Source organism: Alosa alosa, chromosome 15 (assembly GCF_017589495.1).
Source record: "Alosa alosa isolate M-15738 ecotype Scorff River chromosome 15, AALO_Geno_1.1, whole genome shotgun sequence".
NCBI lineage: Eukaryota > Metazoa > Chordata > Actinopteri > Clupeiformes > Clupeidae > Alosa > Alosa alosa.
The window spans coordinates 783693-810518 of NC_063203.1; the positions used below are offsets into that span (position 1 = coordinate 783693).

A 26826-nucleotide genomic window follows, 5' to 3' on the forward strand; every position below is an offset into this window, starting at 1 on the left:
GATGTCGGAGGCCCAGGGCAAAAGCTAGCCATAGCAAGCTCCCAGTGGAGAAACGTTAACGACATCAGCCGACTTGAAAGCAATAAAAAGGACTAAGAGAATGACACGATAACTATCAAAAATAACGTAAATAAAGAGAGAAAACATTTAACTAGACAAATCAATACAAAAAATAAACATGACATTACATAAAATTACAAACATTACATAAAAACAAACAAAAGCATGATGCCAGACGGAGCGGCGTGTCTCGCCAGCGTCCCCGTAACCAAGCAACAGAAGGGGCACATTTATGTTGACCACTACAACATGACTCATTATGTCTGTAACTCTATAAAACACTTACTTTCATAAAGGACGCACACCATCCAGCACATACACATGGAAACTGATATTTTAGGTAGGCTACTTGGCCACAAACTCAAAACGTGTCTCTCTGAAGCTCTGTTCTAGAATCTTTGCTCTGAAGGCTGCGTTGCTAGGCAACATCAAATAAACAAAATGAGAGTCTTTTCAAGGTATTAAAAGTAATGCGTGGATTACGAATGGATGTGTGTGGTTTGCAATTAGAATAAACAAGAAATAACATTTCCAATAATTTCCCATTATAAATTACATAATATTTGCACCTTCCTTACTTGTGAAGCTCACATAATTCTAATGATGTCACCGTATGTATGTGAAATGTAATACAACGATGCCACCTAGCGTTCAGATGTATTTACCATTAACGTGACATTTCCTGCTTGTACTGTCGTCAAATCCATGCTTTGAGGAAAACAATCTTTTTATCATAGTTTCCTCTTCAGTGAGCGATTACCAGGTCGTTTTTGTAACAGAGATGGTTTATTGTCCCTAGGTTTACAGAAACACCTATTCATATTAATACGTATGGAAATCAAGTTAACGCTGCCGACCACTGTTTGTCTATTACATGGCCCCAGAATGCCTTGCATGTCTTTACAACAAAACAACCCAGTAAAACCTAATTTCCCATAAACATATGAATTTGCATACTTGTAACATTTTTAATAATACTCTCCCATCATGACATTTAACAATAAGGAAAAATTTAATTTGAATACCGTCAATGTGAAAACAACTGTATTATGTAAGCTATATATAGCTACTGTTCTCCTTGCCATTTCAGTTCGTAAGTCCATACTATCCCATGGCAGAGCAAGGATTTCATGAATGGGCAAGGCTGCCCATGGACATTGTGGCTGCCCAGAGACATTGTGCATACTTGAAAGGCATTGTGAATGAAGTACAACTGCAAATGTGAAAGGTGCTAGTTACCAAATATGGGTGGGTGGTTTGCCAAATGCTGGAAACTTTTGAAATGTTTTCTTTTTTTTTAGCTTATGCACCCTCACATTGGAGTCCCGAGTTCAAATACAAAATTTGGTATCTATATGTGACAGTGTTCATGAGATATGGACTTTTCCTGTTTCGAGCTTCTCCCGCCCGATTTCGTTTAGCTGTGACGGGCAAACGCTTTCGAAACTCAAAAATCCTTCTGGTAACTTTTGTGAGGCTTGGTCCAAGGATGATGTACGTCAAGTTTCGTGGCGTTCGGACCAAATTTGTGACCTGTGAAAATTTAGTTTCGATTTCTGTTCAATCCAATATGGCGGACGAACGACATGCCCACCTGACGTCATCTTCACGAGCAACTTACACTGGTACTGACCGGACGTTTTAAAGTTGGAACGGTGTCTCTGTCTCAAAGGGCCTAGGCGCTAGAGCTGACAAAAAATTAGGGAGACGGGAAAAATAATAAATATAACCGCAAGCGGTGATTTAACGGGGTCCGAGCAAAATGAACATGAGGTAGCATAGCTTTTTAGTTTACATATGTTTTGATTGCTTGGGCCCAATTGTTAAAAAAAACGTGATTGGATTTCGGTTATCAGATTTCAGTTACCGGATTTCGGCTATCGGATTTCAAATCTTGAAAATTGTTGTTCAAAGTTGTTCAAAGGGAAACAAGGATCCTGAAATTGGATTAGATCACATAATTAGGCATGTCGCGATATTCAATAAATCAATTAATCGCATGATAATTAAAATTAGCTCGATAATTTTTCTGGCCGCGATAAATGCCATTTGCATGCTTGTTTGTTTTCCTCGTCTAACCCTCTCTCTTTCTCGGGTCTTTAGAGTAACGATGAGTGAACCCTCATGTCAGTCACTTGTCAGTCGCATGGTGTGTGGGGAGGCGGGACTACTGGCGTAGCCTACCACAGAGTGCAGCTAAAGGGCCGCGTGAGAAGTATACCGGTAGGCACTAGGCAGAGAGAAACCTAGTTGCGAGTTCGAGTAGGCTACGCCTAATAAAGACAAAAAAGATGGAATTGGTTTCTAAAGGCCCGTACACACCAGATACGATACGAAATCGTAAAAGTGTACACACCAAGTCCGATGCGATTATTTTAATATTTCGCATTCTATTTCGCACTCACGTCACGCAGGTTCACACAGCGACTTTCAGTAAGCAGGGAGAACTCATAAAATCATCAAGATTTGAAACAGATTATAGCCTTGATCATTCATGGAACCGTGTAGGCCTATTGGCTTGAGAGGTGCTGGGGAAATTAAAGCTTACGGCCATCCTTCCCATCCCTTGTCTATTCTACTTGTGCTATTGTGATAATTGTGCAGTCCAACACATGAGTTGGTTGGGCTCATTAGTGCACCCATACACCCACCCCACTACACAACACACACGCGCAATTCTAACGCTAGGGCGGAAGGGACATGATTAACGTTGGCAGTAGTTTAAGGAGGATACGCTTTTATAGAATTAAGCATTCTTCCTTGAGAAAAACTCTGAGTCCGGGTAAATAGACGGACGAGAGGTCAGCAGGGAATGACGAACTGATTTTGTGCTGAGCTCAACTTTGCGCTCTGCCCCACGTTGAGCCCAGCCCCGATCTGCAAGCTGCAGCCAGGGGTGCCCGCATATTGGACTCGAGGTATGCCATTTGGGCGGACTGGTGTAGCCTAACAAGCTGTAGGGTAGGCAAGGCCTCATTTAAAATGTTTACATGCCAAAACGCTATACTCCAACACGCTATAAAACGGCCATAGCCTATATCAAGTAGGCCTACATCTCACAAAACCATTTCACACGCAGGCTACATCAAAATGTATCTGCTAAGGAGCGGAGGCACAGAGACAGCCTGTAGAAATGAGCATGGGATAAAATCGCACTGCTGCAACAAGTGGTACAAATTGATCAGCTTGTATGACGATGATCCAACAAACAGCAAAAGCTAATAATGATAGCCTATCAGTCATTAGCTTACCTTTATAAGATCCACAGAAAGTTTTTCAGAGTTCCACATTGGGCTACTTCAGTTATGAAGCATAAAGCAAAGTTAACGCACCAGGAAATGTGAGGCAAAATTACGATAGTGGTAACCCTGGACATAATGCTGTTGTCAGCAGCATAGCCTATCATGACCTATTCTTAAAAATTCCATTTCCATGAATGCATGTGGTATTTTTTCATTGCAAATATGTGCAGTGAGAAGCCCTCTGTCTGTAGTGACATTTAATTATTTTTGGTTGAGTGAAAATGGTGGGACGGTGGTAAGAAGTGGGGAAAGCTGTCTGTAAGGAGTTTGCACTACGTAAGAAGTTCGTCAGGAGTAGGCCTACTCTTGAACACCTGAGAGAGTCTACTGTAACGTAAACTCTCTGTAACTTTGGCATATAGGCCTATTAAGCATCGTGAGCACTGAGCAGTAGGATCACCCAATCTATCAGCTTTTTTTCTGCTCGTCGTTCTATTATGACATCATGGGAACCCTGCAAAATCATTATTTGATTGGTCAACAGCTCTTTTTCGCATGCGAAATTTCGCATGAAATGAGACCGTTGCGAAAATGTTTTTAATCGCAACGAATTTCGTCCTCGGTGTGTACAGACTAATACGAATGCATGTGTTTAATAGGCTGCGTAATTTCGTGCGAATATTTTGTCCAAAAAATCGGACTCGGTGTGTATGGGCCTTAAGCCAAACGCGACAGCTGCAGTGTGGGAGCATTTCGGATTTAAACCGAATGCCCGTGGTGAACCACTGAACGTGTGCAAGTCGGTGTGTCGCATTTGGACACACCGACTCGTATACATGCCCTCAGTCGGTATGTATTGTTTACCAATACATATTTTCACATTTGCCAGTACAAGGCATTATCCCACTGAGCCACTGTCAATCCTACATGTTGGCCAGTCACATTCACATGGTGAAAATGTGTATTGGTAAACACACAACAAGAAAAACTCCATGCATACATTTGACAATAAAATGAAGGGCTTCCCTAAAACAGTACACCTGAAAACTTTTTGAAATTCTGGGGCAATTAGACATTTGTAGAGATGAACACTAATGGATGAAATATAAATATGATAGACGTAATGATGAAGGAAAAATAGTAAACAAAGAAGTTCCCCTAAATGTAATAGAGAGTCCCGGCATTCTGATTCTTGGTAACTGATGAGTGTGAATGTTGATTGACTGATGTCATTCAGGTGCTGTTCAATGGTGTGAATCTTAAATGACAAATCCTAAAGCTCTAACAGGGATTTGAACACTCAATCTAAGAAACTCCAGTACAAGGCATTATCCCACTGAGCCAATAACAATCATACACATTGGGCTGTCACATTCACATGGTAAAAATGTGTGTTGGTAAACACACAAGAAAAACTCCAAGCATACATTTGACATTAAAATGAAGGGCTTTCCTGAAAGAGTACACCTGAAATCTTTTTGAAATTCTGGGGCAATTAGACATTTGTAGAGAAGAACACTAATGGATGAAATATAAATATGATAGACTTAATGATGAAGGAAAAATAGTAAACAAAGAAGTTCCCCTAAATGTCAGAGTGTGAGTGTCTCGCATTCTGATCCTTGGCAACTAATGACTGTGTATGTTGATTGCCTGATGTCATTCAGGTGCTGTTCAATGGTGTGAATCTTCAATAACCAATAGTATTCGAGCTAGAGCCTAAAGCACTACCGGGGATTTGAACCCTCAACCTAACAAACACCAGCACTACGCATTACCCCACTGAGCCACTGACAATCCTACATAGTGTTTTATGCAAGTTAAAAGAAACAAAACCATATACCATATTAACTGCCCCCGTGTATTAACCTCATAGCTGAAGAAATTTTGCAAAATCATTGTATAAGCTGCAGCTAATAGTTGGGAAATTATGGTAATTGCATCACAGGTGCTAAAATGATCTACATTATACATTTCAGTTGTACTTTTGACTAGTAAGAATGTGGGAATGAGATGTAGATGAACTGGTTGGTGAAAATATTCATACTTTACACATGGTTATCATTATGTACTATTATTATTATTATTATTATTATTATTATTATTATTATCATACTTAACATTGTCTTTCATCTGATGTTAAAATAATTTCCATTAAAAAGAAACAATAACTATTTTCCAAGACTTGATCTACAAGTACATACATTTACAACATTACAAAATAGATGGATGGGATAGATGGGTGGGATAGGGTAGTGCAGTTGTGGGGGGGGCTAGGGGATGTCCGCCTCCTTGTTGTCCCTGTCAAGGTTGCCATGGTCGTGGACACCTCAACAGGCACAGGCAAGGAGGCATCAGGCGGGGGCGGGGCAGGGGGTGATGGGGGCTTAGTTTGTTGGATGTCACCGGGATGCAGAGCTAGAGTTCAGTAGGGTGACAGCCGCAGGAAAGAAGCTTCCTCTGAACCTGCTGGTTCGGATGCGGAGAGACCTGTAACAGACCTGAACAGTCTGTGGTTGGGGTGAGAACAGTCTTTGATGATGCGCGCCTTACGCAAGCATCGCTTGCCCCTTGATGGCCTCGATGGAGGGGAGTGAGGAACCGGTGATGTGTTGGGCAGTTTTCACCACCCTCTGCAGTGCTTTCTGGTCGTGGGCAGAGCAGTTGCCATACCAAACTGTGACACAGTTGGTGAGGATGCCTTGATGTTGCAGCGGTAGACGTTCACCAGGATCTGAGGAGACAGATGGACCTCAGAAAGAAGAGACGCTGGTGAGCCTTTTTGATCAGGGTAGAGGTGTTGAGGGTCCAAGAGAGGTCCTCAGAGATGTGGACACCCAGAAACTTGAAGCTGGTGACATGCTCCACCTCAGTCCTGTTGATGAAAATGGGTGTGTGTGTGTGCTAGCTTTAGACTTCCTGAAGTCCACAATGAGCTCTTTGGTCTTCTTGGTGTTGAGAGCCAGGTTGTTATCAGTGCACCACAATGTTAGGTGCTGGACCTCCTCCCTGTAGGCCGTCTCATCGTTATTGCTGATGAGCCCAATCACCGCAGTGTCATCTGCAAACTTGACAATGGTGTTAGAGCCAAGTACAGGTGTGCAGTCGTAGGTGAAGAGGGAGTAGAGGAGAAGGCTCAGCACAGATCCCTGTGGTACACTGGTGTTCGATGGTTGAGGAGGTGAGGTCTCAGGTGAGACTGAGGTCTGTTGGTTAGGAAGTCCAGAATCCATAAGTTTGGTTTTTCTTTTATCACATACGGTAGATGTTTTTTCTTTACCTTGACATGTTTCGACGTATACTTCCGTCTTCATCAAAAGGTCACACGGTGGAGTAGTGTGACACGTTTTTATCAGCTGATGTTGTTACGGAGGTGTGATCCACCTGTCAGTTTTTTGACAGGTGAACCACACCACCTGCATGCCAGTCATTAAGCAGGAGAACAACCGATACCACCGCTGGATAAAGGAGGCGATTGAAATAAGAAAGCGGAGCCCAAAGACGATGAACAGAGATGAGGGAGCATATATGCTCTCCCATACCTGGAGTGCCGTCCTGGCGGCTGACTGACAGCAGGAGGTGTGGTCCACCTGTCAAAAAACTGACAGGTGGATCAAACCTCCGTAACAACATCAGCTGATAAAAACAAGTCACACTACTCCACCGTGTGACCTTCTGATGAAGATGGAAGTATACGTCGAAACATGTTAAGGTAAAGAAAAAACATATACCAATATATGTGTATGTGATAAAAGAAAAAACAAACTTATTTATCTCAAGTGTAGACACAATGAATGCAATACAAGTAGTCCAGAATCCAGTTACAGAGGGAGGTATTGATGCCCAGTTCACTGAGTTTGGTGATCTGTTTGGAGGGGATGATGGTGTTGAAAGCTGAGCTGAAGTCAATGAACAGCATTCTTACATAGGTGTTGTTATTGTCAAGGTGGGACAGGGCAGAGTGAAGTGCCATAGAGATGGCATCCTCTGTGCTCCTGTTCTGACGATGAATTCAATGAATAGATTAAAGATCTTTTGTACTCGTTTCAGCTACAATTTAAAAAACATTTCTACTGCAGACCTATGTATGTCATCATTTAACATTAATTTCAACTCGCAATTGAAAGTAAGGAAGGTAGAATAGTAATGATCAATAAGATCTGCATTCAGGTATTGCCATAACATGTTGCTCTGAAAACTCAAATTAGCTTTTTTTTTGCACATAAATCTTGAATTGTATCAACCAAAATGAAGAGCAAAATCACATAATGAGTCAAAATATGTATGCCAACATCAAACACCACATATGCATCAGTAATAATAAGATTTGGATTATTTTCTGGGCTCTTATGAGTGTTTTAACAAAAAAAGCCAATAGGCGGAATTTCCTTTTTTTTTCAAATCAGAGGTCAACTTTGAAGGCCTGTACAGCCACAAAGCTACAAGATCCAACTTGCTATCATACCATTTTATACTCCAGAGATATGTAGCTTTCAGAAAAATATAGTGAGAATTTGCCCCCCCAAGTGGTAGTGATGACCCCCTGTGGCTCATGGACTATCATAGCAACCAAGGATCTTAGCTGTGATTCATGTAGCTACAGTATGCATGCAATGTGATGCAAAGTATAGAAAGGTGATGAAATATACAGAGACAGGTCAAGAAATATAGTGCAATGTAGACAGTAGTATACAGTTGATTTACAGAAGGTGGTTTAGAGTAATATGAATTAAATATAAATATGTGAAGTGTATTAGCAGTTATCTCATACAATAAGTAGAATAATGTATGTAGATGTAGTAGTAACATTATAATAGTAGAAATAATAATATAGATATATGCAGTGTATTAACAGAATATAATAAAACAGAAAAATATGGATATTCAATATGACAAATATATAACAGAGATGTACATACAGCTGTGTGGAAACAGTGTCATTGTAGTGCAGAAACAACATTATAAGAGTAGTAAGAATAAGTCTATGTGCAGGATAAATAGTATAAAGATCAGTAGAATAACTATGTATAAATGAATTACAGTAGGCCTATGTACATTTGTAAATAAATAGAAAACTATGGGTGAGAGCGATAAATTAATTTTATTTAATCAAAAGTAAATTGCATTCAATTAAATTGCAATTAAAAATCTTTCCAGTAGGCTTTAATGTCACGCAAAAAGTACAACCAAAGCTGAGCTTGATCAACTAGAAAGTCTAAAGAACCAGAACTTGAGTGTAGTTTTTTGCTGGGCCCAGGCCATGTTGGTCTGAGGGGAAATGAGAAAGCGGACAGTGCTGCTAAGCAAGCCCTCAATGAAGAAGTCACAGAATGTCAAATCCCTGCCCCAGACCTTAAACCTATACTGAACTCTTACATCTCAGATAAGTGGCAATCTGAGATTAATGTACCAACAACAAGCAAGGAATGTGAATTTTGGCACATTTTCATGATCCACTGGGTCGTTATGGGCCACACAAAATACGGTGTTGCTAAAATTACTCCTATTGTGGCTATTAGAGACATGCATATCCAGCTACATTCAATGAGTTAAGTAAAATACATTCACACACACAAAAAAACCATCACTAATGTTGTGGACATTCCTTTATTCTGAGATACATCAATAGGCTCTCAAAACAATCCCAAACAGACATAAGGTCTTTATAGAGCAAATCCATATAGATTATTTGTCAAATAAACCAGTAAAACAGAATTAGGGGATGGAATATATAACATTCACACTCATAGCTCATATTTTTTAAATAAATCAGTGAAAAAGTATCAAAGTATCAAACAAGCAGCATTTTAATGCCTTAGTCATATTTCATAATTTCACATTTTACTCTAGGTTACCTGATAGCCCAGTTTGAGAGGTGCAAGACACGTGACATTATTTATTTTTGCAGCCAATCACTGCTGTTGTTTTATTTTATTGATTTGATTTTAGTCATAGAAGCTAAATTCGAAGGCAGGCCACAGGTAAAATCCAACGAACCGCATTCACCCCGCAAGGCAATAGTTGAATACAGCTTTTGAGGTATTGTCACTGCTCCAACACTGAAAGGCACTGTCAGAATGCTTGGATCAAGCCAGGTTCAGCATAGCGTATGTCACTGTCTCACGTTTGTGACCGGACCAGGGCAAGCACACTTTCGCAGTTCCCGCTGGAAATGCAGTCTAGTTAATAATTTCATACCTCTCGTTGCTTTCATTGTAGACTATGTGTTCAACTTTACCAAACAGTATAGAAGTAAACCCCCTCTCCTTGCCCCGCTCTCTCTCGCTCTCCCTACCTCTCTCTCTCGCTCAATGGACACGCGCAACTCGGCCAACACAATCTAAATAAAACATTCACAATCGTGAAAGCAAGGACGCATAGAAGACGACTAGCTAAATTACTATTAAATCCGCTTAGCTTCATTAGCATGCTGCACATATTTATTTAAAACTCTTGCATTCAAGTTGACTGATCATTTCAATACCAATGTTTCCCAAAAGAGCCTGTCCCAAGGAGAACAAGTATTACCTTGAAACTTAAACACACATGGGGAAACTGAACAGTCCAATCAGTAGAATATGTTAAGCTAGCCAACTACCAGCTACTTTGTTTACAATATGTCCAGGCTTCAACCAGACAGCTGAATTAAAGAGGTAGAGTTGTAATAGATAGTAGGCCTAGGCCAGGGGTCGGCAACCCGCGGCTCTTTGATCCCTCTGATGCAGCTCAGCTCTTGAAAATAATTATTTGATAATTATTTATTTAATTAAAATGTAGGCTATTTTATTTTAGTTCGTTCATTTTCAAAATGTAATATTGTAGGTCTATCTGAGTAATTTAGCCTAGGCCTAACTTTCCACCTCACTTAAATCTGTCATTTAAGCGCGATAGAGGGAGCTATGAGTTTTGGGAGGAGCGTTTCTTATGTAGGCTATACAACTTGCGCGCATTCTGCCATAGCTTAAGCACCTTTCCAGCTACGCACTCCGTGGGGCTGTATTAAGGTTGAGCGCCACTACAAGGTGAAACAGCATATTGCACGATAGTTCTAAATACATGTAGGTTACACAGAACGTTACAAATGAACATTGCAGTATCAAATTTGGTGCTTAATATACTGATACAGCTTCATGTTTTCCCCCATTACAGTGTCACACGGTGGCATATTTCCTGACATTACCTTATCCATGAGGCTACATTGTTAAAGGTGCTCTAAGCGATGCCACACATTTTTTAAGCTAAAACATTTTATGTCACTTACTGCAAACATCACCTAACCATTCGCTAGCTGTCTGTGTCCTGAATACACTGTAAAAAAGATGTGATCTCTGTGGACAGCCCAGGCTCCAAAAACAGCAACAAAAACAACCTGGGCAAACCTAGCCCATAAAAACATAACAAACTGCTCTAGCAAATCAGAGTTTCAATTGCACGGGAGCAGCAAGGGAGGGAGGGGGAGGAAGTAGCGAGCTAGTTCTCTGTTTTGTTTGAAAGTCAACAGAAGTGACTGTTCGCTTAGAGCACCTTTAATAGCTAAAATGTTATTCTACTGCTGTAGCTCGTATGTTAAAATGCTTAAATGTTACTCTATTGCTGTAAATCACTTTGGATAAATGGGTCTGCCAAATGAATAAATGTACATGTACATTCACTCACAGGATCTTCTATCTATATGTTTGTGCCTCTTAGGAATCACCCTCCTCATGGCTTGATAATGCCATCCCACACTTATCAGAGATCATCCTGTTAGAAGATACACCTTCCATCCAGATGGAAGTAGGCATCCTGGTGCGTGAATTCCCTGATATGCGGTAAGGACTGTGTAGTGCACTCTGACCAAAACAAAACAACTTTTAAAAGGACGTACAGTCATGTCAAGCTTAGGTGTACATATAAAATGAAAAGGTGTCTACTTATGTAGTAGGGAGAGTCCCCCTAGAGCAACTTGAGGTGAAATACCTTGCTCAATTACCATTTTGGAATGGGTATCTTTTTTCTTGTCTTCTTTCATTTATTCTGTACTTGAAAAAAAAAACAAAATTCATGAAGGGAAAAGAAGGGACCATGAAGAGAAAGATGCCTTTCTTAAAGGTGCAGTCAGTGATCGTAAGTAATTTCAAGCCCATGACATTTTTTTTGTCACATTCCATTATAAAACAAGATTTTCCAAAAACTAGCCAATATTTCAAAAATTCTGTTATGGTATGTAAACTTATGAACACAAGTGTATGATGTTATTTAAAAAGACTAGTATCATAACCATTGCTATGATGTAGTAGCCTATTAGAAACTCTGTTGGAACATTATAAAAACACATAATAGCTAGGGCTGTCAAAATAACAAGTTCATTTTGAATAGTTAATTACAGAAAAACCTGTAGGTGGCCGGAGACAGTTTTCTGTGAATATCTCGAGAACCATAAGGCCTAGGAGGTCCATCTTTTTTTTGTATGTTGGTCTTAAGGGGGCATGTCAACCCATCCCATTACCACTTATTTCATGTATAGCGCCACCTAGTTAAAAATTAAAAAGCAAAAAATTAGGTGTTTTCATCACAATATCTATGGCTGACATGGTCAAAACTGCACGAAATTAAAAGTGTAGGATCATTATGACAACCTCCAAATGCACGTTCATGGGGGGCCTTACAATAAAATAATTTATGTGTACATTTAGTGACCGTACACCAACAATTTTTCAACATAAAAGTCCTTAGCAAACCAATATTTTTGGCTACATATACTGGTTTGGGTAAGGACTTTTATGTTGAAAAATCTACATGTGACAGCCATATTGGATTTTTTCATTAGTGTCGCTAGCTTCACACTGCTGTGGTTTAGTGGTTCACCAAAGCTTCATTTGCCCATCACTACCGTAGGGCCTAGGATGACCAATTTTTTCCGTATGTTTGCCTCCAGGGGTCATGCTAACCCATTCCATGTGCACACATGTGCATAAACAGATACACACGCATACACATACATTCACAGTAATCATACGTATGACACATACTCACACAGTAGACATATGTACGCATGCATGCACATGCACAAACACACATACGCAGGCAAACACACAAGCACGCACACACACACACACATAAACATAAACGTGTACACGCACACATGCACACAATTCAAGAATTTCTCAGAATTATGAACAGGCAAGATGGGGGTGGGGTTGTATAAAATGAATTTTACATTCTATGAAATCTATGAACTAATCATGTTTTGGTACTTGTTGTCTAGCAGATACCAGTGAGAATTGAGGGTGGATAATGCAATTTAGTGAGACAGTTAGAATCATATAGGCCTTTCAGCAAGATTTATTTTTGTGGAAAAAATGTGCTGGACTGGGCAGCGGTCATATTTTGTACCGCTCTGCGGTACATCTAGTCATTTAATAACATTAACTAACTGTTAACATGCAGCTTGCAAGTGTTAATAAGCAGACTTTTAAGGTGTACACTGAATGTCTACCCATATGGCTATCCGATGACAATTACGGATCATCATTCATTTAGTGTTGAGATGTTCATTGAGTAAGATCCAAATAGCAGGGATAGCCAGAACAGATGAAACACGTTTTAATCAAACATAATTTCCAAAGAGATCGTATCACACTGAAAGTTCATATTTTGTCACTAGCAACCTATATCTGTCCTCTGTCAAATACAGTTGCATTTTCAGCCCTGACCAAAACCGTTCAGGAATTATTTATGCAAAAGTGAAACGTGCTTAATGTTTCATTCTCCCTCCTTTTTGTCACGAATGAAACAGCATGACAGAGCATGAATCATTTAGTTTCTCCCGTATTTTATTTGGCAAATTTGACAACAGTCAGCTTACATTTCAAATCATAGCCTACTTCTTTCTCTTTATTGCCATGGCGGTACGCATTTAAAATAAAGTACCTTTGTTTTGTTGCCAGCATAAAAACAAGCTTACCATCTGCCTATCCGAAAATTTGAAACAAAAGGGATAATTATCACGGTTATTATTGGGGCAGACTTTAACACAGTCTGGGACCACTCTGTAGACAGGATGACTGTAGTTGAGGGCAGTGATCAGAAATCAGCGTCTAGTGCATTAAGAAAATGGGCTCATGATTTTTCAGTAATTGATATATGGCGGGTTACCAATTATAATCGGCAAGACTTCTCTTTTTTTTTGGCAAGACATCAGTCATTTTCTAGAATAGACTTAATTTTTGTATCTAAGGATCTCCTTGAAAAGGTAAGCTCATGCTCCCCCTGGCCTTCTCAGACCATAAGGCTGTCATCTGCAGGTCTAACCTTTCTGAATCTCGCGACCGTGCTCCACGCTGGCGTTTTAATACCTCTTTGCTGCGCAATGAGAGCTTTGTAAATCAACTTGAATCAGGCCTAACAGAATTCATATCATTTAACAACCATTCAGTTGAGGACACTTGCATACTATGGGATTTGATGAAAGGATATTAGAAGTAACTGTGTATCGTTTGCCTCCAATTTAAACAAGACTCTTCAACACAGGGTTCTTGAAATGGAACGCAATCTCGGGCAAATTGAATGTGTCATGCACAACAACGTTTCTCCAGAATCACTCCATTCATTACTCCGACAGCGTGTTAAATTCCTTATCAATCGCACGCTTCAAAACCATTACTTTGAGGGAGCCCGCCCCACCCGGGCACTTGCAATAAGCCTGCGTGCCAGTGAAAATTTTGCGCTTATACCTGCCATTAAAACATCAGAAGGAGCTCTGGTAACGGACCCCAAACTGATTAATTCTACCTTCCGTTCTTTTTATTCCAACTTGTACAGTTCTGAGGTTCCATATAATTCCTCTAAACTTGATCTATTTTTTAAGAATTTAAATCTTACTAAATTGTTGCCCCAGGAGGCTACTAATTCACGGACACTAAATTTCCCTCACAGGGTCAAAAGAGTATATATACTTATATTTATATATGTTCGCTAGCTAGGTAGCAGGTAGGTAAGGACTTTGGTTAAACTTATATTGTTGCAAACTAACCTGAAATAACACGTTCAGCAACTTTGGTAGTCTACTAGTCCTAGCAAAACTATGTTAGGTTAGTTTGTCAACTGTCTCTGGCTCTACAAACTAGAAATCAAGTGAGACGGCGACAGATCACGAACAAAGTTATTTTTCTCTTTATTTATTTCGTTGGAAAATGCAATTTCAATGTCGGATTGGTAGGAAGACATATGACTTGTAGAAAATGGGCTCGTAACTTACAATGCTGAATGTAGGGAAATTCTGCAGATGAATCCAAGCTAATGTTTTTTTTATGCATGCAGAAGCCAAAGACTGAGCTGTATTTCGCATATTTCCTTTGCTGGCCACCGTTATTTTAAAATTACGCACGTACACGGCGAGTCGACACTGCGCTATGTGAATGTAAGTGAGGATTTCTAAGCCAATAGGTATGCTTCGATTTGGTGGTGGTGGTAATTAAACTTGAATGGGGCCACATTTATGAATGGGAAATGTTGATTTTGTTAACAAACAACTGAAAATGTTACACAGGGGACCGTTAAAATAAAATACATTTACAATTGACACTTTTCATGAGCTTTTCTTCTTGGTTATTTGAAATGTTTCTCAACTGTCTTTTTCGCAATGTCAACATTAAACTCGACATTTCGAGAATAAAGTTAAAATATCATATCTACTTTAATCTCGACGTGTCGACTTTAAAGTCGACATGCTGACATTAAACTTGCAATAGGCCCTACTGTTTAAACATAGCCTACACAGTTTAAGCTATGTAGCCTATACTAATACACAATATGTTACATGAAAAATGGGCTTCAAATAGGTGTTATTTCAGATAGATCGCTAGATTGCAGATATTTAGATAGATTGCGTCTGTTAACTACTCATTGCCGTCATCGTGAAGTGCTGTCTCGCAGTTATGGAAATACCATGCACTATGTCGTTTAGTCTAAATAGCTAGAAAAATATATGTATCCAATGATATAATGTTTCTATACAAAATGTTATTTCACTCTGTTTTACGTGGGTAAGGCCACTGCACATCCAAATAACTGCCCTTCATGACCCACAGGCCGTCACTCTCCATAGGATAACATGGCAAAACTCATTTTTCTAAAACTGCTTTTCCATGTCTCACCTGCAATACGTAGCCTAGGAGCATAGGAGGCTAGAAACACAGGTATAGCCTAAGCATATATACTATTTTGATCCCGGGAGAGAATATGTGTGCATGCACTTTATTTATGCACTAGGCTATGTGTGCATATGTGTGCATGTAGGCTACTAGCCCACATGGGGTGGTCGGGAGGACAGCTTCATTCGTCCCTCCATAGACATTCAGCAATAGGCTGTTTTGCATCCATTACAAACAAGCAACGTGAAAGTCTAGGATTGGGGAGATCGCCTAGTATGCAGTTGAACCTTTAGATGAAAAACAACACTTTAATAATGGGCCTACAATAAATAAATAAACCGCTAATGACATTTAGGCTACTTTTGACCATAGCATTTATCGCCTGTAACTCCGTGATAGGCTACTTAAGTAGCCTATTTGGCTGAGCAACGTAGGTTAATATGTTCTATGTTTTGTCCACATGATATAGTCCTATGTCTAATCATTGTTGCACTCGAACACTCTGAATCATTGTTGCACTAGTTGCATTGTTTCATTCGTCCTCCCTTTCAATCGTCTCGAGCGGTCGTTCTCTCTCCAAACTAACTTTATTCTCAAAATGTTGAGTTTAATGTTGACACATCGAGATTAAAATCGACATGATATTTCAACTTTATTCTCAAAATGTTGAGTTTAATGTCGACATGGCGACATTAAAGTCGATACGTCGAGATTAAAGACGATCTTACATTTCAATATTTTTCAATAAAAATATGTCGACATGTCGACTTTAAAATCGACATGTCGAGTTTAATCTCGTCATGGCAATTTTTTTTTCCTTCATGTGTGGCCCTAATACTCCGTCGTAAAATAAACACGGATAAGTTGCTATTAGTGAATTAATGGGGAGATAATCGAATCGAAATCGAATCGGACTGAAAAAATGAATCATTAGATTAATCGATGCATCTAAAAAATAATCGCTAGATTAATCGTTTAAAAAATAATCGATGATTATAGATGAATATTCAATTTTTTTAACCAAAGACAGCAATGCAGAATCAATGACGAAATAATCAATTCTACTATATGTATGGTGTACATGGGAAAAATGCATATGTCTTGCTCAATGGGAAATAGAAATGCCACGGGTCAGTACAGCCTACTTGATCCATGAACACTGACAGTCTCTTTGCCATTTTGGAGGGAGAATTAGAGTTTGGATTGAAATGATCCAAAGATGGAGTAATTGTACAATTTAGATCTCCTCCAAAAATGAGAGAATGGGAATTGAGACTTGGTATGGATGCTATCACTCTTTCTATAAATCTCTCATCGTCCCAATTAGGGGCATATACATTCACCAGTATGACAGGCTTTTGCACCACCTGAAAATAGTCCCTGTAGGCTATAAAGCTAATAATAATAATAAAGCTTTATTTGTATAGCACCTTTCATACACAGAATGCAGCTCAAAGTGCTTTACATTTGAAGCATGTAACACAATAATAGTCAGTCAGTCATTATCAATCACTTTTCTTTGCTGTTTATGTTATACTCAGCAACATATAAAAAAATATAGAAAATGACGCCATAAGACTGGCAGCCTTAACCCTCTTACCCCCCACAAGCACGCCATATGGCAACTGTGGCAAGGAAAAACTCCCATATTCCAGGAAGAAACCTTGAGCAGAACCTGACTTAATCTGGCTGGCTGCGCCCTCCAATAGTAGCAGATGTAGAATAATCTGAAAATGTAGTCTACAGGATAAGATGAGTTAACTAAAAGCTTTCCTGTACAGGTATGTTTTCAGATCTTTTTTAAAAATATTTACTGAACTTCGCCTGCTTGATGTACAGAGAGGCAGGGTGTTCCATAGTTTGGGGGCATAATGGATAAACGCAGCTTCTCCACTTTGTTTGTGGAGCACTTTGGGTACGATTAAAAGATTAGAATTGGATGATCTAAGTTTCCTTTGTGGTTGATAAGATATTAAAAGCTCAGAGATATATGAAGGTGCTATGCCATTCAGAGCTTTGTAAGTAATTAACATAACCTTAAAATCAATTCTATAGGAAATAGGGAGCCAGTGCAGTTCAGCCAACACAGGGGTGATGTGTTCTCTCTTCTTAGTCTTAGTTAAAAAGTCTAGCCGCAGAGTTCTGTATGAGTGCCAATTTCTTTAGATGTTTTTGGGAAGACCAGTGAAAAGTGCATTGCAGTAGTCTAACCTGCTAGTGATAAAGGCGCAAATTAGTTTTTCTGCATCTTGTTGAGTTAAAAAGGGCCGCACTTTGGCAATGTTTCTCAAGTGGAAATAGGCTGTCTGAGTAACTTTACTGATATGGGGCTTAAAACTTAACTCTGCATCTAAGATGACACCGAGGCTTGTTACTTTTGGTTTGACCTGGTGTGCCAAGTTCCCCAGATTACTAAGAATAATATCTCGCTTTAGTTTTGGTCCAACCAGAAGTACCTCTGTTTTGTCATCATTTAGTTTCAAAAAGTTTTTGCTCATCCACTGATTAATGGAGGTTAGGCATGCAGTGAGGGAGCAAAGGCCATCTGGGTTAGTTGGCTCCACAGAAAAGATACAATTGGGTATCATCTGCGTAGCTGTGGAAGTTTACATTATGCTGACTTATGACGTTTCCCAATGGGAGCATATATAGAGAAAATAGCAGGGGACCAAGGCAGCTCCCCTGGGCCACACCAAAAGGCAAGTCATGTTTTTCAGATACATGATCTCCTAGACTGATATAAAAATCTCTGCCAGTAATGTAGGTTTGAAACCAGTTTAGAGCATTATCAGAGAGACCCACCCACTTCGCATGAGGCGTGAATTAGGATGCTATGATCAATGGTGTCAAATGCCGCACTCAAATCCAGAAGAATAAGGATTGAGACTTTGTTTGAGTCGGTAGCTAGTCTGAGATCATTGACTATCTTTACTAGAGCCGTTTCTGTGCTGTGATTTGATCTAAAACCTGATTGGAATTTTTCAAGGATACTGTTTTCGTTGAGGAAGGTATTTAACTGATTGCAAACAACTTTTTCAAGTACTTTGCTCAAAAACGATAGATTTGATATAGGCCTGTAGTTCCTCAGATTGGTATGATCAAGTTTTGACTTTTTAAGTAAAGGTTTCACAACAGCGGTTTTAAAAGCAGTTGGAAATATACCTGTTTCTAATGAGGTATTTATTACCTTGAGAAAAAAGGGAGCTAAGCCATCATATACTTTTTTGAGGAATGTAGTAGGGATTGGATCTAAAACACATGTTGAGGAGCCGGTTTGAGTTATAATTTTACCAAGCTCAGATTGAGTAATAGTGCTAAAGGACCTTAATTTTGGGGGGCTGTTTTTGGGTGTACTATCAAACATATTACTTGTGTTACCAATAGCCTCCCTTATAGAAATGACTTTGTTTTGAAGAAGTCTGCAAATTCTTAAGATCTTAGAGAGGATGCCTGACTGAGTGTATCAAAAGGTGTTTGATGCAATAGCCTATCAATGGTAGAGAACAACACCCTAGAGTTTCCACTGTTTTCAGCAATTACCTTAGAGAAGTGGTTCCTCCTCTCATTCCGAATAGCTCTATTATAATTTGCAATTTTTTTCTTTTAGAATGGCACGGTGAACCTGTAACTTAGTTTTTCTCCATGTTCTCTCAGCTTTCCTACATGATCTTTTTAGATCATGGATATTTTCGTTCATCCAAGGTGTCAGTTTGCTACAGGGCCTTTTTTTTAGTCTTTAAGGGTGCCACTCTGTCAAGCAGAGCGCCTAATTCACGATTAAGAGCCTCTACCATTTGATCAATGGGATGATGTAAAATATCTAAATTTATGGAGTCTATAAGAGCTATGAACTGCTGTTCTGCTCTAATGTCCAAGAGTCGCGATTTGATTGCAATTTCGGGATGAATTTTTGGAGTATGTAGTACAATATTAAAAGATACACAATGATGATCAGACATATTTATATCATTTACTGATAAGTCTGTGACTTCTATCCCTCTGGAAATGACTAGATCGAGGGTGTTGCCAAGGTTGTGGGTGGGTCCTGTAACATGCTGCTTTAGCTCTAAACTGTCCAACACATTAAGGAACTTACTGGCTTTAGCATCAGTTGTCTTATTGACATGAATATTGAAGTCGCCATTTACAATTATCCGATCATAGCTAGTGATGATGAGCGACATAAGTTCAGAAAACTGGTCGAGAAAGCCAGTCCATAGTTTAGGAGGGGTATAAGGTTAATAGAAGTACAACTGGGTCAGCCTTCAGAGTGAGGGCAATATACTCAAAATATATCGCCAAAGTTGACTAGAGTGTGCAACTATATTTGTTTGAGAGAATGGAGGCAATTCCACCACCTCGTTTGCCTTGTCTAATTGAGTGGAAGAAATTATAATTTGGGGGACAAGTCTCAACAAGAACAGCTTAAGCTGTCTGAAGTCAGCCAGGTTTCAACAAGAAACAGAAAATCCAATTTTTTCACTAATAAAATCATTGATTGCAAAGGTTTTGGTAGTAAGTGCACCTATATTTAGTAAACCCATGTTAGCTGAAAATGCCTCTGGCTTTTGAGGAATATGCTGAGGTATGGAAAGAATATTTGTTAGGTTTCTAGTTTTAAATTTGTCTTTTCTTTTACTATCGTTGGGTAGAAATCAGCGTTGGAATAGAACTATAAGCATAAGTCATGCTATTGCATGACACAGCTTGATCTATGGTAGTAGTATTGTATGTTACCCTGCAGAAAACATTCTCAGACTCATCCACATGTATAATGCCATTCGAATCAATACCTGGGGGCGTGAATCTGTAATATTTTCTACAGAATGTCAATGTCTCAGTGTGGGCGCTATGTTGTCAGAGAGTAGCCTGGCTCCATGTTGGTTTGGGTGGAGACCATCACAGCTTCAGCATACTGGGCCTCTCCCAGAACAAGCCCCAGTTGTTGACATAGGGATGCTTAGGAAGCGCAGTAGCGTTTGAGCCAGGTGTGGAGATCGAACAGTCTGGACCATCTCTCAGCACCTTTTCTGTAGGTAGGGAGAGGCCCAGAGATGACAAAGCGTTTTCTGTGCCCATCAGAGTGGTGATGAGAGTTTTGTAGTTTTCCTGCAGTGCTACTGACTGCTTATCTCTGATGTCGTTCGTTGCCCGTGTCACGATGATGTTGTTGACCTTGGTGTGGCGGGCCAGGATGCTTGGGAGTTTCTGCTGGATGTCAAGGACCTTGGCACCAGGGAAGCAGTAGACCTTGGAGGGACCGCTACATGATGGGGGAATGCAGAGGTCTCTAACCATGGAACTGCCGATGACCAGGGTGGTCGGGGGGGGGGCGCCGACTTTGAGGAGGGACCAGGATGGTTGTCTCGGGGCTGGAGGGGCTCCTCATCCTCGGTCAGAATGGCATAGCGATTTTCCAGTCGTATAGGTTGGGCTGGGCCTGAGTGCCGTCCGGACCGTCTGCCGTGCTTGTGATGCTTGCTTCTACGCCATGGCTCAGGCTGGTGTGGAGTGGAGCTGGCCAGCAGAGCAGGCTTGGTTCTCAGCAGAGGCCGGGAGAGGCAACAGGGACAGAAGTTGCATTAGTGCATGGCATGGTTAAAGTATTGGAGGACAGAGTGAAATCAGGGCATCTGGCATTTGTGTGTGTAAGAGAGGTAACGTTACTTACGGAGAGAATAGTGTCGAGGAACTGTTCATCCTTCTCAATCTGATGGAGGGTCGCTATTCTGGCTTCGAGTTCCACTATCTTTTTAAGCTGAGAAGGACGCATGAGTCGCAGCCTGGTGCACAGCTGAGGGGAGGCATCGTGTCGCGGCGATGGCTCGCCGGTGTCAACTGTTTTTTACTGTTTGTTTGCTAGTTGGCTAGCAACAGCGATATCGTGCAGTTCCTTGATAACTCGAACACAGGTAGCGGGTAAGTAATCTGAGAAGATCTCACTTTTATATTGAGTCACTAGTTTTGAGAGACGTTAGAAGGAATTTGATGCTTTCTTCTTCCAGATATCGTTTCCTTGGCCCGGTATTATTTGCAGCCCTTGATACTGGCTTAACGTTTAACGTTAACGTTTGACAGAAAAGTTTGGCGATCAAGGTTATAGAGTCCGATAATCCAAAGCCTCGAGCAACAACAGTTAATGCAAGAGTTTGTTCACGAGATATAATCGGTAGCCAGTAAATCCGTAGAAAGTAGATGGTAACAAGGAGATTTAAGATTTAAGGCTAACTTCCAGCAACAAGGTTGAGCTGCAGCAGACAAATTGGTTAGTGACTGGATTATTACGCCTGAATGAGAGTATAGTGTCATGTCAAATCAGCCTAGAAAATTGGCACATTTCATTTTCTGTTGGTCTTATTACACTTTCTAACTTGAGAGGAGACAAGTTTTAAATAGAAAAATTACCGGAAATCTTAGTCACTTTTAAATGTGATGCTAGCAGGCGAGATGCTAATGGACTAATTCGATTCAATGAAAAACAACCGACTGAACCTTTGCAAAATATAGTCTACCCCTACTATCGTTGGATTCAAACCAGCGCTTCACTGACAAATACAAGACTGACATGCTATCTAACACGCCACCAAACACTTGAGAAGCAAAATCTCTTCGACCTTTTAGGCATGGGCAACTTTGCCATGTTAATTTGGGATAGAAGCCTTTTCACAGAGATTCAGAACGTTTTCCACAAGCGCAACAATGCTGCATTGCATTGTCTTGCTGGCTGTAAGAGGGATGGCCGAACTCTTCTAAAGACGAAATCAAGTGCCAAAAACAATGGCCTCACTGTAGGCTATGGGTCTAAAATCGCCAACGTTTGGCTTGCCTACTATATTGCCCACATTGAAATGATGTAGCAAACAACCAGTGGGCAGTGATGAAATCTGCTGCATGCTATTTCGAGAAAGTTTGAGATGGCGCTTCTGATAACGCACCCGCCTGCCATGCATGTGTTCAGTGAGGCATGGGTTCAAACCTCGCTGACATTGCTCATGTTTTTTCAGTACAATTTAATTTAACAACATTCTAACGGAGCCATTCAAAATTATAAGTATGTAGGCCTACCGAAGCAAACTAACTCTCTCCACCTTCCCAAGTTAGCATGAGCTGCAGGCTGCACTCTCCCAAATTGACATGAACTTGTGGAGCAACTGCTCTGTGGTCTTCAACTAATCACAGAAATAAGGTTAGTTTTTGTAAATGTATTATGGACACATTTATAGCATAAATGTTTGCGCAGACTTCTGTATTGCACAGAAGTAGGTTTAATGTTATGATTGACTATTTTCACATCTGCAGTAAATCCGTAACAGGCCGGTGGGGGAATGTTGTTGGGACGTTGACATTTCAATATGAAATCATTCAAAAATCCGCAAAACATGGGACTGCATATCGGGCGCATGGCGGAGAGTTACCACTTGTAGACTATCTTTATCATTGAGACATGGCAACGTTATAACTAGAGCTGTCAATCGATTAAAAAATGTAATCCAATTAATTACATACTCTGTGATTAATTAATCTAAATTAATCGCATATATAATTTTTGCTGTGAAAGTATTTTAAATATTTCAATTCAAATGAATCATTGAATAATCAGTATGAGTGACATTAAAGTTCAAAAACTCTTTTATTATTACTTTCACTGTTCAAATAATGGCCATAATAATCTATAATATGACCTAATATGCTGAGGAAATCAATTCAAAAGTGCTTCGGGAAGAAGTTTTTTTTCACATACAAGGCATTTCAGGCCACAGATACAGTGGGCATTATTTCGATGTGGCCAGTTTCCCTCGCTTCCCTCCAGAAATATGCCTTCCCTGCCCTAATAAAGAAATATTTGGTTAATATTTTTTTGTTAGGTGCCTTGCTCAAGGGCACTTCAGCCGCGGCCCACTGGTCGGGGCTCGAACCGGCAACCCTCCAGAGTCCAGAGTGCTAACCAGTGGGCCACGGCTGCCCCATGAAACACTGTTGCACATACGTCATGTAATAATTGTATTTTTGTTGACATCTAAGTGACATTGCAACTAAACATGGGCTTTGTCGTCGAACATAATATACTATAAACCAACATTCGATATACAATTGCTAGATGGGCTGACATTGTTGTGACATTGTTTCAACGACGAAATGCCACATCCGACACTGCCAACCAATACCAATGTTGGGCCAACGTGTCCTTGCTATCTGGGCAATGTGATGATTATACCCTCCACTGTACCCAAACTTGTTGACTGCATTTTTCATGTTTTTCAAGAATTAGAATTGCAATTCTTTTCCAGTGGAGTGTCAGCTGTGTTGTAGCGGCTATTATTTTAGTGTACCTGTTTACACAGACCTGGTTGGGTGTTTCACCTAGTGAATGAGCGTGTTAAGATGCTGAAGGATTGTCATAGTGTGTGTCATAGTTCAATAAATAGTTGCCTTGTTGTGCATAAACAAGATATTCAGTGTCCAAGTTAATATGAAAGCAGAATATAACAGAAAATGCTGTTACAACACAACTGATGCTCCACTGGAAATATAGAGCTGGCTAAAGAGCCTTCCTGGCATATAGACAATTGTCAAACCTAGCAAATAGCAAAAGGAAGGAGGGACATCCCGTAGCTGAGCTTCATGATCTAGTTGGTTGGTTAATATAAATGTCAGGGTCGCACCAAAGGTGCAGTCCTGCACTTTGACGTCAAAGTGTGGCTTCATTGAAATTGGCTCGCTTTACCTCAGTCATTTTTAAGTTGTGAGATTTGCATATGAAGCAGGTGACAATGAGATTTATTTTTGAGGTTCACTGTATGTCCATTTTACATACCTACTGCCATAATTCAACAACTCCGAAGTAAACACAGTTTAACATTGTATGTTTTCTTTAATAAGAGAATTGATAAGAACCGGTATCAATAAGCAGTATCATTATCAATAAAATCCTAACGATACCCATCCCCATATGCGATGATCAGATGGTCATATGCAGTTAGGACACAGAGTAAGGAATATATACTTGTGAATACTACATAATGCCTGAATATAACCGTATATGGCACTTTTGAATGTTTCTTTGATAGTTGAAATGTATAACATTTTCAAGGCATGTCAGACTACATCAACGTGTCTGACAGGTCTCAGACTCAGAAGTTTTAAGAAAGTGGACCCATGACCTATAATCTGCTCCCATCATAGGAAGAAGCATGTGTCTGCCATGCTGAATATCCGTGGGATGACTCGACACATGGAGAGGCAGGAGATATTGAACATTGTCAAGGACATAGAGATGTGTGAGAGCTTAGCTCAGCTGCCCCGAGACCATGCTCTCTTCTCAGAGGTCCCTGTTACTTCAGAGGTGCGCTGTCTCAACATGGCCTTCAGTCGCATCGCCCTGGCAACATCTTCATGCTTCTCAAGCCTCAGGGTGCAGCGCAAGAGGCCATTCCCTCGTGAGCCACAGGATGACATGTTGTAATCTTCAGGTGTCAGAAATGGTTTAACTGGGGAGGTTAAAATTAAAACCAACAATTGAAATTATGGTAAATGGAACTGTTGTGACAGGTGATTTGTTGTTTGTGTGCTTCCTCCTGCATCTCTGTGTTCCTGTTGCTGTATGGTATCAAAGCTGGCAATGCTGGATAATCAACTGTCAGCTGGAAGACATGAAATTGTTTTATTCAGTAATTGAGAGGGAAAGTCATCTAAATGTGTAAAACCAATCAGAAGTTTCAAATAACAATATGAAGGCACTGAAATTAAGCACTCCATTTGATCAAAAAAGAGTGATGTCAATGATTTTGTAGATGTATGCAAATGATTAAAGCTTAATCAAAGGTACTGTGTGGTGGTAGAGACCTAAGCAATATAGAAAATAATCATATTATATGTAAGAACTATTCAATTATAAATATTTAAATAGGAATATAGTGTATTTTTGAGCAATCATGTCTGATTGGATTAAGACAACGTATTTATATGAACGAATTGATATTATTTATTGTCAGTCTGTTTGGTGATCTGGGATATGCATTTGGTTCTCTTTAAACAATATTTTTGTTGCATGTTTATGTTAACAGTGACTACCCAGTAATATTTCAGCACACATTTAAAGAATCTCATTCAATCATGAGCTATAATGTTAATGCAGTGATTGTATGTCCATCACATAATTGAATCCATAATTTAAATTGGATGATAGAGGTTACACTCACTCCAGCTGTCATTCCATTTTTTTTTTTTTTTTTTTTTTTTTGAAACGTAATGGACCGAGAGTGTTTTGATTTGAAAATGCTGGCAAAAGAGAGCAACAATGTCATAAAAAGAATAAAAACATAGAATGATCATGGTTCTGACTTTTTTTAATGATACAAATGCTCATGAATTTCAACAGATGGGAGAAAACAAATGTCTAAGTGAAACATGAGTGAAAAAAAATAGTTTGAAGATACAGTAAAGTAAACAGTTTTTACTTGATCTTGGTTATGATTAATGGTGATATTACTTAAAAATGTTCTGAAAAATGTTCATGTTTCAGTAAGCTATTTTACAGTAGTGGATTGTTCCACTTGCACACTTTTCCTTTTTTCTAGAAGCTACTACAACTTCCATTTTTTTTCTAAAAATCAGCAACCACATTCAACTTTTCACATTGAACTTAAAACATGTGCAGGTCTTAGAGTGTATTTATATATGCATATGCAATACCAATTTGACATAACTTTTCATTGGTATGAGGTAGAAGAAATAAACAGCTTTGCTGAAAAAAGTTAGGGATACTTAACACTTGGTATTAGGCTTGGTAAACCTTTATTCCACAATTGTACCTTAGAATCACACACCATCTCACACTTTCCAAGTTAAACTGGGCATCATTCTGCCAAAAATGTGTGTGTTACACCCCCATAAATGCATGTCCCATTGTGGAATATGCCTTACAAAGTCTTCTTTATTTGGTGTAAAGCAGTAGCCTAAAAATCTAGATGCACCCTAGTGGCAGCAAATGTAATTTGCAGCCAGGGTAGTCTAGCAACTCTCCGTTGGCTTGCGTGCCGGCTTCATGCGTGATCACGCGACTTTAATTTGTATTTCCCCAGTGACACTGCAACGACGCTGCATCAACCCAAACAACCACCAGATGGCTCTTGTGAGCAGGGTGTCTCGTAAAAAGAAATGGAGCCGTGTCCTTCCCAATAGAGCTACAGTATCAGTCCATGAGTAGGCCTACTAGAAGGCATTGTTTCAATTTTATTTAGGCTATTTGGCTACGGCATAAGGCTTGGCTACGCATTAAGGTTAACATGCAATGGCGGCTATTGGCTCGCAAAATAAAAAGCGGATGGAAAACTACACAGACTTCACTACAGACTTTAGCAGACTGGTTTAGAAATAATTTAATAGCCAGA

General features: G+C 39.8%; 1 protein-coding gene across 4 annotated transcripts in view; it reads left to right on the plus strand.

The window, feature by feature from the left end:
• exoc3l2b (exocyst complex component 3-like 2b) overlaps nt 1-25769 on the plus strand; it is a 166775-nt gene extending 141006 nt beyond the window's left edge. For all 4 annotated transcript variants that reach the window (XM_048264542.1, XM_048264543.1, XM_048264540.1 and 1 more), the window contains 2 exons: nt 10992-11113; nt 24620-25769. In XM_048264542.1, coding sequence (XP_048120499.1) covers nt 10992-11113; nt 24620-24899 — 402 coding nt within the window. In that variant the 3' untranslated portion in view covers nt 24900-25769. The remainder of the gene's footprint in view (nt 1-10991; nt 11114-24619) is intronic.
• Nucleotides 25770-26826: the final 1057 nt, after the last annotated feature.